The following is a 15,000-nucleotide window of genomic DNA, read 5'->3' on the forward strand; positions in this document are numbered from 1 at the left end:
TTTTTTGGAGCAAAACAATTTATGAAAAAAAGTTTACAGGTATTTCCATCAATGAACAAGCTTTATAACAACACAAAAACCTCCGATGGGCGATCGTCTGGAGAGAGGAGTCGTGCTCGTCCATTCAGGAGGCACACCGTCGGAAGGTCCTTTTGTGATAGGGTTTGTAAAGCTGATTTTCCCATTAAAAAAAACACGAATTTTGACCTTATGGAGCGTGACGACTATTCTCTGCAGAGGGTATTTGTAAAACGTTGATCCATGTCACATACGGCAGCATCCGGTAGAGAATACAACGAAGGACGCACAGAAGAACATGTGATGGTTTTATTCATTCGCTAGATTTTTTGTTTTTTCCTTTTTTTATCCTTATTTTTGTCGTATTCCCCCCATAAATCACAGCATTTCTTGTGCGTAAAATATCCGTCATACAACCCTCCAACCAGCGGGAGTTTCTAGCAGATGCGGCCTACGGGCTATACCTCCAGTGCATAACCAAAACAATATATATACATTTATAGCTTTTACCTTATTTCTCTTTTGTTTTCGTCTCACAACCTAGATGAAACTCTTCTATTACTCTGCAACTGTGCCAAAGTGCTTCAAAATCGGCATAGCGATGAACCCTTGTTTGTGTGCACAGTCAGTGAAAGAGAGTACCTATGTGACGAATGGCGAAGTAAAATGGCTCTTTCTTTATTTATATATTATCAGTGCTTGATAGAAGATTCTAGAAGAGCGGATTTCTATCTTTTAGGCGAGTATGTTCCGCTTAAGTGATTCTTGATTGTGATTACTACGGCTTGAGTGATGAGTGAACTTAAGAAAAGATCCGTCAACTTTCGATTTCCATTCCCATATTCTAGTTTCCAAGATGGCGGTCCGTTTCATTTCGTCCAGTTTTCCTTCTCTTCTCGTCTGTCCTTCCGTTTGGGTTCCGTTTGTCTTTCACTTGTATACTTAAAAAGTCATACGTTTAGTTGAAATCTTTAGAGAGTTTTATTCTTTTTCCTGAATCTGAGAATCACGTGTTGGCTGAGCGGAAGTGAAAAAAAAGATTCGTGCATTAAATTTTCCCGCGTTTTCTGACCTCTCAGCCAAGCAGTCAAAACAAAATGGCGGAAAATACTTTTTCTCTCTCTCCCTCTCTTACATTTTTTTTTTCTTTCAATTTGTGTTACCGTCGTTACTTGCTTCCTCCAGAGGGTAAAAGTCTATCATAATAAGTCATGAGTTTATCTATACTGTAGTGAGTCAATAAGTTAAGTTGGTTCTTTATAGCAAGTCACAGAAAGGTCTGTCATGGTGAGTTATACGTTTATGATACAGTAGTTTTTCTCCTGTTAAGTCATGGGAACTTTAGTGAGTCTGTATGGTCTCAGTGAGTTCTGGTTCTTCGTAGTGAGTCAGTAGGGTCAGTATCGGTGAGTCACAAGTCCTGTATAGTGATCCAGTAGGGTCTCCCATCACAGGTTTTTTATAGTCAGTCACACAAGATCTGTCATGTGTGAGTCATGGATTCATTATAGTGAGTCTGTCGGGCCTGTCATGGTGAGTCGTGGGTTCTTTATAATGAATGACACATATATTGTCCTATGCATTGTAAATTAACATTAGCCTTGTCGTTCACGTTCACCTATCTTGTCACGTTGTCACTTGTCAAGTCAAGAGTCATCGATTTGTCTTGTCAGTCTTCCTCTGAATTCCTGTCAAATGTCAGTGTTGTAGTCTGGTCTGTCATTTAAATTGTCTGACGTCTGTCTGTTCTGTTTAAGTCATTTCATTAGTCTGAAGTCTTTCAGTATAACCACAGTTCGTTCTATCAGTTACACGTTACTTTGTCTGCTTCGATGAATAGTCTTTCGGTCCTTCCAGAGCCATTAGTGTAGTCTGCCTGTCTCTTTATCTGTCAAACGAGGGTCGTCCTAACAAACAAAAAGAGTTCATAGATATCCCAAGTCCTAAAAGTCCAAAATGTGTCTGTTCTTTGTCAAGGAATATTAGCAATGTGATGTTTATCAATTCTTCCTTGGGAATTTTGGTAGTCTGTTGTCTCTCTGTTTCTAATTTCTACAAGTGTAACAGTTACGCAGTCAAAAATGTTGGTCCAATGTCTGTTCGTCAGAGGTTGTGTGTTATCTGTCAGTCATCAGTCTTACGTTTTTATTGTCGTAAATTGACTTCTATTTTTTTAAGTTTTTTCTTTATTTCTTAAAATGTCTTATTGTCAATTTTAGTCAGGTTTGTTATGTGCTCTTTGACCATTCAGTTTCTTTTCTGTCTGGGATGGAGAGTCATATTTAAGTCAGAGTTTCATCGTCACAAAGTCTTCAGTCTATCAGTGTATATTACCCTCTTCAGTCAGTCGAGGTTGTTGAAGTTTACCAGGGTCACAAGGTCATTAATTAGTTTGGTTTCATATTTTCCTACAGTCATGATCTTAAATATTTGTCTGTTTGTTGATTAGATGTAATAAATGGTTATTTATGTGAACCATAGAACCTAAAATCAGTCATAGTTATAGTCAGTAAATTTCTTTGATCAGTCATATTCTTCTCGGTCATTCTTTTGTCAGTCAACCATTTTCAGTCCCATATATATATATATATATATATATATATATATATATATATATATATATATATATATATATATATATATTAAATGTATATAAGTTCTTCAGTCAGTCATAATATATGGAAAAGTCATCGTTTATCAAGTCAGTCAAAAATCGTTGAATTTGTCAAAAATCATAAGGTCAGTCATTCCTTTTTTCAGTCAGACACAGTGCAACTTTGCCAGTCACACTTTCTTCAATCAGTCAATATTGCATCGGGCAGTCGCATTACCTGCAGTAATCGTCAACATTCTTCGTCAGTTTCTGTTTTCTTCAGTCAAAACGTATTCCGATATGTCCTAATTATGCTTTATCAGTTGCCTCGTCTTTACTCCTCTTCCATCTCTTGTTTGTCAGTCTCTTCATCCAGTCAGAGTTTCTTCAATCAGTCAAAGTGTCTTGAGTCAATCAAAGCTTCTTCTACCAGTCAGAGTTTACTCAGCCAGTCAGTTTCTTTAATCAGTCAAAGTTAAGTCGAGTGTTTCTTCAACTATGTAACAGTTTTCTATCAGTCAGTCAAAGTTTCTTCAACCAGTCAGGTTTTCTTCAGCAAGTCAAAGTTTCCTCAAGCAGTCAAGTCAGTTTCAGTTCATGAGGCCTTTAATTCTTCTCGTGGTCTTCTCATGTCAGCTGTTTAGTGTCAGATCAGTCACAAGTCAAGAGCTCCTGCGTCAGTCCGGTCGGTGAGTCATGCATACATTCTGTCAGTCACCAATCTTCCTGCTGATCCATTTTTTCACTCCCCATGTCAGTCACGCAAGAGTAAGTCCGTGTGAGTTTCCCTCAGAGTCAGAATTCCTCCTCCAGTCAAGTAGAGTAATGTCTATAATTTCACATTGTGGTTTTTAATAAAGCCTAATATCAAACTCAATAGATTTTCTCTCCTACAGCCTCAGGAGTCAGATACACGTCCAGAGTTTAGTCAAAGGTGTCAGCGTCAGAAAACAAGTCAAGTGTCACAGTTTATTCCGTTAGTCCGAAATCATAAGTGAGATCGTCGTATGTAGGTAATGAAGTCCATATCCACCAAGAAAAATATGGCAATGACTAAAACATGATAGTTAATGACGATGATGACAATAATAGAGAACTGACGTCGGCCGCCCAATATGGGGGCCGGCCAGCCACCTCGGCTTCCGGCGTTCCCGCTGGCAAGGGCGCAGTCCATCACTGAACTAGATTAGAAGAACCTCCTTGTGAGAGACGCTTGCACGTCGGCAAAGCCATGAGGCTTTACCCTTCACTCGTGAGATGTGAGATTAGGTGCATGATAAGCCTAGCAGGTTGACAAGACTAACTAATTGTGTGCCATGTTACATACTCTCTCGCAGAGAGAGCCTAGCAGGTCGCGAAAGGAAATGGTTTTAGTTCCCTAGAGTAATGAGTCATGGTGTTTGATCAGATACATCGACTATATTGCTTTCTTCCGAAGTCACTCTTAAATTAATGTAATGCATAGTTCTGGAGGTTGTCGAGGAAGACATCATCGGGAGTTCAGACCATTGGAAGACCAGAGAAGAGCAGACAGAAAGAGTACGAGGAGACGACAAAGGAAAGACGAGAGCCACAAGAAAGGGGGACATTTCAGATCCAGGAGGGGAGGAAGAGGACGTGGGAGGGAGTGCGTTTCCGGGACCTCCTCACTGGATGGTGCTGAGGGCCTTCTGCACTTCGGCGAACACCTCGTCAGGAGAGCCGAGGGCGACGATGGTGGCGCACTTCTCCTTGTAGTGCTGGATCACGGGTTCCGAGTGCTTGTGGAAGGTCGCCAGGCGCTTCTTGATGGTCTCCTCGTTGTCGTCGACGCGGCCGGAGGTCTTGGCGCGGTTCAGGAGGCGCTCGACCATGACCTCGTCGGGAACCTCGAAGTACAGGACCTTGGTGCAGGGCAGGATCTGGAACGAGGAGGAGAGGGCTTTGAGTCGCCGTGCTTCAAGGGCGTCTTGCTAAGGTGGAGGGAGGAAAAGCATATTACATTACCGAAATACTCCCTTTCAGACAAGGGACCCGCATCCTTGAAGCTTAACATAGTTCTTGGATCTGAAACGGGGTGAAGAGGGCGCTAACAGGCAAGCAATTGGGGATAAACATTATTATAATACTCTTAGATAAGGGAACTACTGTCTTTGGAACCGAACCAAGATAGAAAAAAAACGAAAAACACTTCTCTTGCATCCAGAACGGGGAGAGGACAAAAAGGAAGGGGCATTTTGATATACGTCGACTCTCTTTCGATTAGCAAGGCAACAAGGAATGAGTGTTATGCCTGGCATCCAGTGTACAGATAGATAGGTAGGTAGAAAGAGAGAGAAGAGAAAAAAAGAGAAAAACCGAGAACGAGACCGAAAGAGAGTGAGAGATTGAGAGAAAGACTAAGAGCGAGAGAGAGAATGGGAAAATGACCGAGAGAGAGATAGAAAGAGAAAGAGAAAGAGAGAGAGGGAGGGAGGGAGAGAGGGAGAGAGAGAGAGAGAGAGACAGAGACAGAGAGAGAGAGAGACAGAGAGAAAGGACAGGGAGAGAATGAGCGAGAAAGGACAGGGAGAGAATGAGAGAATACCGAAAGAGAGAGAGAGAGAAAGCCAGAAAAACCGAGAACGACACCGAGAAAGAGAAAAATTGAGAAAAAGTTCTAGAACAAGAGAGAGAGAGAAATTAAGAGAAAGACCCGAAGGCACTTACGCTCTGCTCAAACTGAACGCCCTGGGCCTGTTCCCTCGGGTAGCCGTCGATCAGGAAGCCCTTGGAGGAGGAGACCTTCTGGAGCATAGCCTCGGCGATCAGGTCAAGCACGACCTCCTGTGGACCAACACGAGGGTGAGTTGAGGTTTTGAAAGATATATATAAGGCTTGTGTGTTTGTGATTCAACAACATTATTCAACAATATTATTGACTTATCTTATCGGCTTAAGGATTTTTTTCTTTTTGTCGTAACGAAACAGTTGAAAAGTTACATCATAATTAACATCATAAATCGGAAACACAAAACTAATGTTGTTGGGCCAGAATTAATAAGCTACGTGTGTGTATGTGTTCTTTTTTTCAGAATTTTTGGGAGTAAACAGTATTATCTGTGTGTGTCTGTGTACAAGTATGTATGTATGAATTAATTAATGTATGTATGTATTTATATCATTCTTTTTTGTCTGTCTGTCTGTCTGCCTACCTGTCTGTATGTATGTATGTATTAATATGTGTATTACTCATGAATGTAACCTCCACCCCACAAAAAAATACAAACAAAACAACAATGAAAAAAACAACAACATTAGCTAAAAAATAGTCCCTGCAACCCACCAGAGGAACAAGGTCACCCTTCTCCATGATCTCATTGAGAGCCTTGCCGCGCTCTGATCCCGATTTGACCTCATCCCTGAGCAGGTCACCGGAAGACAGGTGGGTGTAGCCATACTGCTTGACGATCTTCTCACACTGTGTTCCTTTGCCGCATCCTGGGCCGCCTGAGATAAGAGATAACGAGAGAGATAAGATATTTTCTCGTGGATGAAGGATCGTGTTATTCTATTGTATTGTTTTTGTGTGAGGGTCAGATAGTTTTTTTTGTTGTTGTTGTTTTGTTTGTTACTTATTAACGGGGGTGTTTGTGTGTGTCACTATATTTGTTTCTTCATTTTTTGCATGGATGTTCTTCCTGATCTTTTCTCTTTTTTATTGTTGTTATGCTATGCCCCTTTTCCTCTTTTGTTTTTTTCTCTCCTCTAATATTCCTCCTCCTTCTTACCCTTCTCCTTCTCCTTTCTTTTCCATCCCCTCCCACTCCTCCTCCTCCTCCTCCTCTCTTTTCTCCTTCACTGTCCTTTTCTCCTCTTCCTCCTCCTCCTTACTCGCCTCCCCCTTCTTTCCCTCCTCCTCCTCCTTCTCCTTCTTTCCCTCCTCCTCCTCCTCCTTCTCCTCCTTCATCCCTCTACCTCCTTCTCCTCCACCTCCTCCTCCTTCTCCCTCATCCCTCTACCTCCTTCTCCTTCTCCCTCATCCCTCTACCTCCTTCTCCTCCACCTCCTCCTCCTTCTCCTTCATCCCTCCACTTCCTCCTACTTCTCCTCCTCCCCCTCATGAACTCACCTAAAACGAAGGGAAAAGCAGGAAAGCACACGAATAAGCCGAGAACATATTCGTGCGTTGCCCAGAAGAAGCAATGCCACGAAAAGCCCTTCGACACATTATTCGTGTGATTTATTTTCGTGTGTTTTTTCTACCTCGACAGATTCGTTTGTCGCCCTGAGAGAGAAATATTGTTTTCCTAGTTCGACATGTTCGTTTTTTATCTTCCTTCTTTTCCCTTTCGCTGTCTTAGCTACAACTCGTTCATCTACATCTATAACTACAAATACGAACACAACTACAACTACAAACACAAACACAACTGCAACTACAAACATAATTACAAACACAATTACAACTACAAACACAACTACAACTACAAACACAACTACAACTACAAACACAAATACAACTACAAACACAACTACAACTACAAACACAACTACAACTGCAACTACAAACACAACTACAACTACAATCACAACTACAACTACAAACACAACTACAAACACAACTACAACTACAAACACAACTACAACTACAAACACAAATACAACTACAAACACAACTACAACTACAACTGCAACTACAAACACAACTACAACTACAATCACAACTACAACTACAAACACAACTACAAACACAACTACAACTACAAACACAACTACAATCACAACTACAACTACAAACACAACTACAAACACAACTACAAACATAACTACAACTACAAACACAGCTACATCTACAACCACAACTACATCAACATCTACAACCACAACTACAACTACAACTTACCCAGAACGAAGATTACTGGCAGCTTGGCCTCTCTCAGGGGGGTCAGGTCAAGGGCTTTCCTCTCCACGGGAGCCTGGGGGGGGGGAGAATTAATTAAATAGATTGATGGTGATTATAGGGACGGTTGTGATTGTGGTAGTGATGGGAATGATGGTTGTGATGCTTATGTGGTGATGATGATTATGGTGATGACAATGATGATAAGAAATCATTAATGCTAATATTAATATTACTTATAATAATAATAATGATAATTGCAGTAACAGTGATAATGATAATAATAATGCTAATAACAATAAACACATGATGATAATAATAACAATAAAGTAAATGTCCTTTAGGAAATGTTCTTAGCGAAAGATATCTTGTCAGTCGATAAGAAATATGCTGAAAGTATAAAAAAAAAAAAAAAAAAAACGATTGGGATAGATATTATGGAATGGAATTAATAACCTTTTGAGGCGCGTGGAATGAATGAGACTGAGTGAATGAACCTTTTTCTCTATTACACCGTACGGATGGAATGAGTGCGATGAAGGTGTAATATTGAAAGAGTAATACATATCTAGTAATATCTAGTAATACATATCGCATTATTAGTGTTCATTATCAAATGTTCAACAAATTCTCTTTTTTCCTCATTATAAGATCGCGTTTCGATCACATTCGTGTAATCACACTTGCTACTCGCACTATCTATTAATCTATTAATGGAATCAATCAGTCGATTAATTTAATCAAGCAAGATCTTAATCAACATCAATAATTCGTTGTTTCTGCCCACCGGAACTCAAAACGTCCCTTCCCTCACTGACAACACAAAAGGTTTCATTCTTTCCAACACCACGAACAATAACTTATTCTCTCCCCTGTTGATACTGGCAATCTGGTTTCGTCTCCCTCGATGACAACAAAATGGCTATATTTTTTTCCAAAGCCATTAGTAATAGCTTTATGGTTTCCCTTATCAAATCTAATTCATTGATAAAGAAGGCGCTTTTTTTTTTATTCCATTGGACATCATAACACCTCTTAATAAATTAGATATTACAACCGCTTACCGGTTAATTTCTTCGTAAGAACTTTTTTTTCCAAAAGACAATAACACAAAAATTATCTACAGCTTAATTTTTTTTTCTAACCACCTCTCCATAGAATAAAAAAAAAGGTTACCGGTTACTTTTTTTCCGCCACCAGATCCTTTAAATAGTCCCTTTTTCATCCTACTCCCTCGATCCCTTGAATCCCCTGAAGATCCCAGCCTCCACAAAATCTGTACTCGCATCATCTGCCAAGACAGAGAATCTCCTGGCAGAAGCCTGGGATTCTCAGCGGCAGATTCTCGATGTTGCTGCGGCGGTTGACAATAATAACACACTTGGCAACCGCCTTTCTCTCAGTTGCCTGTTTTTTTTTTCTTCTTCTTGGAGATTTATTTTAACTCAGTTGCCTGATTTTTTTTTCTTGGAGATTTATTTTAAATATATGAATTTCTTTTATATATATCTTATCGATGGACTTGTTGCTTGATTAATTTGGCTGGTTTTGTTGCAAAGGGTAAAAGTTGAAATTAAATTTTAAAAGGCGCTTGAAATTTGGATTTCAGTTTATTTAGGTGAAGCCTATCATCATGAAATGAGATATTTCAATAAAATACAGATCATATTAAAAGTAAAATATACACTCCCCTTCAACGTATCTGACTAAATAACAACATAGTCTACATATCCCAGTTATTTACAGAAAGAAAACAACTACAGAAAACAAACAGCGTAATTACCCAGAAAAAAAAACAGAAAAACAATTATTCTAAAAGACAAATGAGAGTAAAAGACAAGAATATAACACTCCTAACATAGGTTCCAATAGCTTATTACAACGGTTCCGATCCAAAGATAATATTCTTATAATGATATAACTTATTTTACCAAACAATTTGTCTGTTATAATTGAAGTTACTAATTATCATTGATAGTATACTTAATTACAGTTGATATCAAATGATTAGTTTAATAGATACAAGAGAATACCTCAAATCTTATTGATGTTCTTTTGTTGTTTAAACATTTTATGGATCATATTTTTAGTCGTTATTTTAGTTATTCCTATACTAACCTAATATCAATGACCTTGTAATGTTAAATAGATATTTCTGACCTGATATGATATATAATTAATTGCATGATATAATCATCACAAAATGATTGATTTGAAACATTACTGATATAACAATCGTAATATGATCAACCTTAAATTACTGAAATTACTAACCTCATATTCCGGGCCTTATTCCTAACATAACCAGATCGATATTACTAACCTCATAAATACTACTAACATCACAATTCTTAATTTAATAACCACTTATTCCCAAAATTCACATTACTGACTTTAGACCATTATCTCTAACCTCCCTGACCTCTGACCTAGCATTGCTGCCCTAGAATCATCGTCATTTCTACCTCCCTGACCTCTGACCTGAGCACCAGTGATCTAGAATCATCGCCTTTACCTCCCTGACCTCTGACCTTGCACTGCTGATCTAGAATCATCGCCATTTCTACCTCCCTGACCTCTGACCTTACATTGCTGCTCTAGAATCATCGTCATTTCTACCTCCCTGACCTCTGACCTTGTATTGCTGCTCTAGAATCATCGTCATTTCTACCTCCCTGACCTCTGACCTGAACATCCCTGATCTAGAATCATCGCCTTTACCTCCCTGACCTCTAACCTGACATCCCTGACCTAAATCCATCGTCATTTCTACCCTCGCTGACCTCTGACCCGCAAAGGACCCGCCCAACCCAGAGTCCTGCCGTGTTAGAGGGACATGAATCACACACTCTCTGTATTGATCACACTCTTGTCGCAACACTAGCGCAGGGTCAAAGGGATAGGGGGAGGGGGGGGAGGGAGAGGGGGTAATTATGAATAGAGAAAAGAAGGACTTGAGAATAATCTACGGTGGGGAGAAGGGAGGAATAGAGATAAGAAATGAGAGAGAGAAGGTGAGGGGAAAGTAGAGAGAGAGAGAGAGAGAGAGAGAGAGAGAGAGATAAATATAAGAAATTGAAGAGAGAGAGGGGAGAGTGAGTAGAGAGAGAGATAGATAGATAGATAGATAGATAGATGGATAGATAGATAGATAGAGAGAGAGAGAGAGAGAAAGAAAGAAAATAAACATAAGAAATTAAAGAGAGATAATAGATAGAGAGGGAAGGAGGGAGGGAGAGGCTGGAAGAGACTAAAATGAAAAGGACATAAAAGATATTCGAAAAACAAAACACGAAGTTTCCTCAACACTGATAATACTAACAAAGACATAATACAGTATTGATAATAATAATAATAATGACAACAATCACACTAGTATTGATAATGATAATAATAATGATAATAACAATGATAATAGCAATGATACTAATGATCTTACTACTACTACTACTAATGATGATATTAACAACAATAATTATAAAGATACTGATAAATAAACACGATTCTTAAACAATAGGGAGCACCCCCCTCCCCCTCCACCTCCCGCCTCCCCTCCCCCCCTCCCGCCCGCCCCCCTTAAATTAGAAAACAAAATATATAAATAATATTTAACTTGAGACTAAAGCCGGAACTGACTAATAAAATAAATTCGATATGGTGCAAATAGCATTATTTAATTGCAAAAGATTATACATATACATGAGAAAGTTTTACAATGATAATTAGGTCTGGAAATTATACACACTATCTGCGATCTATTAAACGCTTCGTTATTTTATTTTCTATCTGTCTTTATGGGAATAGATTTATGTCTATGTTGTGACGCTTATCATTTGCATGCATTAAAAGGAATTAGAATAAGTTGTAACGGCATTGTTGACACGGAAGATAATCATGGTAATGATGATAATAATAGTAACAATAATGATGAAGTTAATAAAGATAATGATGATAATGATAATGATGATGAGAATACTAATAATGATAATGATGATGATAAAGATGATGAAAATGATAATACGGATAATAATGATACTATTAATAACAGTAGTAATAATAATAATGATAATAGTAATAATAATGATAATAACAACAAATAAAATAGTAGTGATAATAATGATTGTGATAATGTTATCATTAATGTTAATAAGGATAGCGATGATAACAACAACAACAACAACAAGAACAATAATAATGATAATAATAATAATGATGATAATGATAAAGGTAGTAATAATAATTATAATAATATTAGTAATAATAATGACATTGATAATGACAAGGATAATGATAATAATAATGATAGTAATACCACTACTACAAACAAAATTGATAATTTTAACATTAATAATAATAAGGATAATAGTAATGACTTTAAATACACGAACAAATAGATAAATAAATAAACCATATGAATAGACAAACAAATCACCAATAGCAATAACAACAACAACCATCACAACCACCACAAACAACAACAACATAAAACAACAACAACAACAACAACCAAACATATCATTACATCAACCGCCCTTCCTCTCGAATCATAAAAACAAAACAAAAGCATAACGACTTCGAAGTCACGTGCCAAGCATTAGTGCCTTCCTTCGTGTCTCGCAAGTGCCAGTGCTGTGCTGGAGGAGTGCCAGGAACAATAGTGCCACCTGAGGTTCGTCTGATGAGGGAGATGAGGGTGAGGTCATGGCACCTTGTCCTGTGCTGGAGGAGTGCCAGGGACAATAGTGCCACCTGAGGTTCGTCTGGTGAGGGAGATGAGGGTGAGGTCATGGCACCTTGTCCTGTGCCGGAGGAGTGCCAGGGACAATAGTGCCACCTGAGGTTCGTCTGGTGAGGGAGATGAGGGTGAGGTCATGGCACCTTGTCCTGTGCCGGAGGAGTGCCAGGGACAATAGTGCCACCTGAGGTTCGTCAGGTGAGGGAGATGAGGGTGAGGTCATGGCACCTTGTCCTGTGCCGGAGGAGTACCAGGGACAATAGTGCCACCTGAGGTTCGTCAGGTGAGGGAGATGAGGGTGAGGTCATGGCACCTTGTCCTGTGCCGGAGGAGTGCCAGGGACAATAGTGCCACCTGAGGTTCGTCAGGTGAGGGAGATGAGAGTGAGGTCATGGCACCTTGTCCTGTGCCGGAGGAGTGCCAGGGACAATAGTGCCACCTGAGGTTCGTCAGGTGAGGGAGATGAGGGTGAGGTCATGGCACCTTGTCCTGTGCCGGAGGAGTGCCAGGGACAATAGTGCCACCTGAGGTTCGTCAGGTGAGGGAGATAAGGGTGAGGTCATGGCACCTTGTCCTGTGCCGGAGGAGTGCCAGGGACAATAGTGCCACCTGAGGTTCGTCAGGTGAGGGAGATGAGGGTGAGGTCATGGCACCTTTTGGCTTTGGGTTTTGGTCTGTGTCTCGTTTTTTCATTTTTGGGATGTTTGATGATAAGGCTTATGTTTTTGTTTTTTATTTACTACTTATATTTAATATTGATGTTTATTATTGTTATCATTACCATCATTATTATAATAATAATAATAATAATTATTATTATTATTATTATTATTGTTATCATTATTATCATTTTTATTATTATTATTATTATTATTATTATTATTATTATCATTATTATTATTATTATCATTATTATCATTATTGTCATTATTATCATAATCATCATCATTTCTAATAGTGGTGTCATTACGGTCATTATCATTAATATTGTCTCTCCGACTTTCTTTCTATCTTTTTTGCTGAAACTTTAACCCTTTTAGACTATGAACAGAAATGAGGAAATAGTTCCTTCTGTAAAAACGGTTTGCGTTATAAAAAAACAAACAAACAAAAAAAAAAAACGGAGAGGAGAGGTAAAAAGAAGATGAAGAAGAAGAAGAAATCGTAGAATAATGATAATAACAACAACAACAATATTAAAAATAATAACAACAATGACAATAGTAGAAATGATAATAATAACAATATTGATAATAATAATAATAATAATGATGATAAATTCTTATAATAACAGCAATGATGATAATAAAATTGATAATAATTATAATAACAATAACAACAAGAAGGAAAATAAATATTGTAGAAAGAAAAAAGGGGAAAAATAAAACAAGTACCAGAAGACAAGGAAGATAATGAAAACAGAAAAAACAAGAAGTGAAGAAAACGAATCAAAGAAGAAGAAGAACAAGTGAAGAAATAATAACAAAAAAGAACAACAGAAAAGAAAGAAAACAAAAAAACAAAAATAATAGGAAAGATGAGGGGTAATCCTATCCAGGTTTTTTCCCTCCACGTTGAAGAAATATCTCGTTGATTATCCTACTTTTTTTTTTTTTTTTACTTTTTTTTTTAACTTTTAATTGTTTCTTTTTATTGTTGTTTTGGCAGGGGGGGAACTATGGTCTTTTGGCAGAATATTTGTAGGTTTGAGAGCGAGGAAGTGATGATGGTTATGATGATGGTGGTTGTGATGATAGAAGTGATTGTGGTTGTTATGGTGACAGTGATGGTGATTGTGATGATGGTTGTGATAGTGATGATGATGGTGGTGATAGTAGTGGTGGTTATGATGATGGCGGTGATGATGGTAGGGGTGATGGTTGTAATAATGTTTTTTAGGATGGTGGCTATAATGAGGTTGCTGGTTGTGATGATGGTGATAAATGTGGTTGTGGAGGGGGTGGTGGTTGTGATGATGGGTGTGATGATCATATGATGGTTACAATGATGATTATAGTTGTAATGGTGATGATAGTTGTGACGACATAACAATACATATGACAATAACAGCAAGAATAAGAAGCAACTTGCATTGACAATTTTCAACAATACAATGGAATCAATGATAAAGTCGATACTCCTAATACTTCAAAATAAAAAAAAAATCTCTATAAATTCAAAATATTTTTTTTATATCGTTGTGAATTGTTAAACATTTTTTTTATTTATATTTTTTTCTAACTTGTATCCCATCCACTTATTTTCTTCCCTTGTGCTTCATAAAGTTCTTCTCTTTTAAGCTATCTATCTCATTCTATATATGTCTGTCGATCTATCTATCGTTTGCTATCAAATTTCTTCTCAGTGTCTTCCTCGATGTGTTCCCAAGAATTTCCAAGAATTCTAACGATGCAAAGAATTTTAACATTAGTCCTGTAACTTGCCTGTTTTTTTTTTTTTTGTTTTTTTTGTGAATCTTATGCCATTATCTATCTATTTATCTATTTAAAGGATTATCTCTGAAGCAACCTCCCCTCTTTACGTTAAGTGAGCTTCACTATCTATCTATTTATCTATCTGTCTGAAGTTTTGTCTATATCAGTTTATCAATTCTTCCTATTTCTCTTTTTGAGTTTTCTTTCACCTCCTTACATTAAATGGATATTAATATTTATCTGTCTGTTTTCTGAAGTTTATTTTTCTGTCCCTTTCACTATGCCACATATCACTAATTTCTTTTTTATTTTTTCTGCCCCTCTACGTAATGGGGTCTTGAATTATCGGGTCCATAAA

The 15,000-nt window shown here is 37.9% G+C and overlaps 1 protein-coding gene across 1 annotated transcript in view; it reads right to left on the reverse strand.

The window, feature by feature from the left end:
- Positions 1-3,566: 3,566 nt before the first annotated feature.
- The window catches only part of Ak1 (Adenylate kinase 1), a 24,570-nt gene continuing 13,136 nt past the window's right edge, over positions 3,567-15,000 (reverse strand). The window contains exons 2-5 of the mRNA XM_043020089.2: positions 7,476-7,548; positions 5,916-6,079; positions 5,300-5,416; positions 3,567-4,512 (exon numbers count right to left, since the gene is read on the reverse strand). Of these exons, the coding sequence (XP_042876023.1) occupies positions 4,258-4,512; positions 5,300-5,416; positions 5,916-6,079; positions 7,476-7,548 (609 nt within the window). The 3' untranslated portion in view covers positions 3,567-4,257. The remainder of the gene's footprint in view (positions 4,513-5,299; positions 5,417-5,915; positions 6,080-7,475; positions 7,549-15,000) is intronic.

Source organism: Penaeus japonicus, unplaced genomic scaffold, assembly GCF_977035675.1.
Source record: "Penaeus japonicus unplaced genomic scaffold, GWHDUDI00000001_assembly GWHDUDI00000022, whole genome shotgun sequence".
Lineage (NCBI taxonomy): Eukaryota > Metazoa > Arthropoda > Malacostraca > Decapoda > Penaeidae > Penaeus > Penaeus japonicus.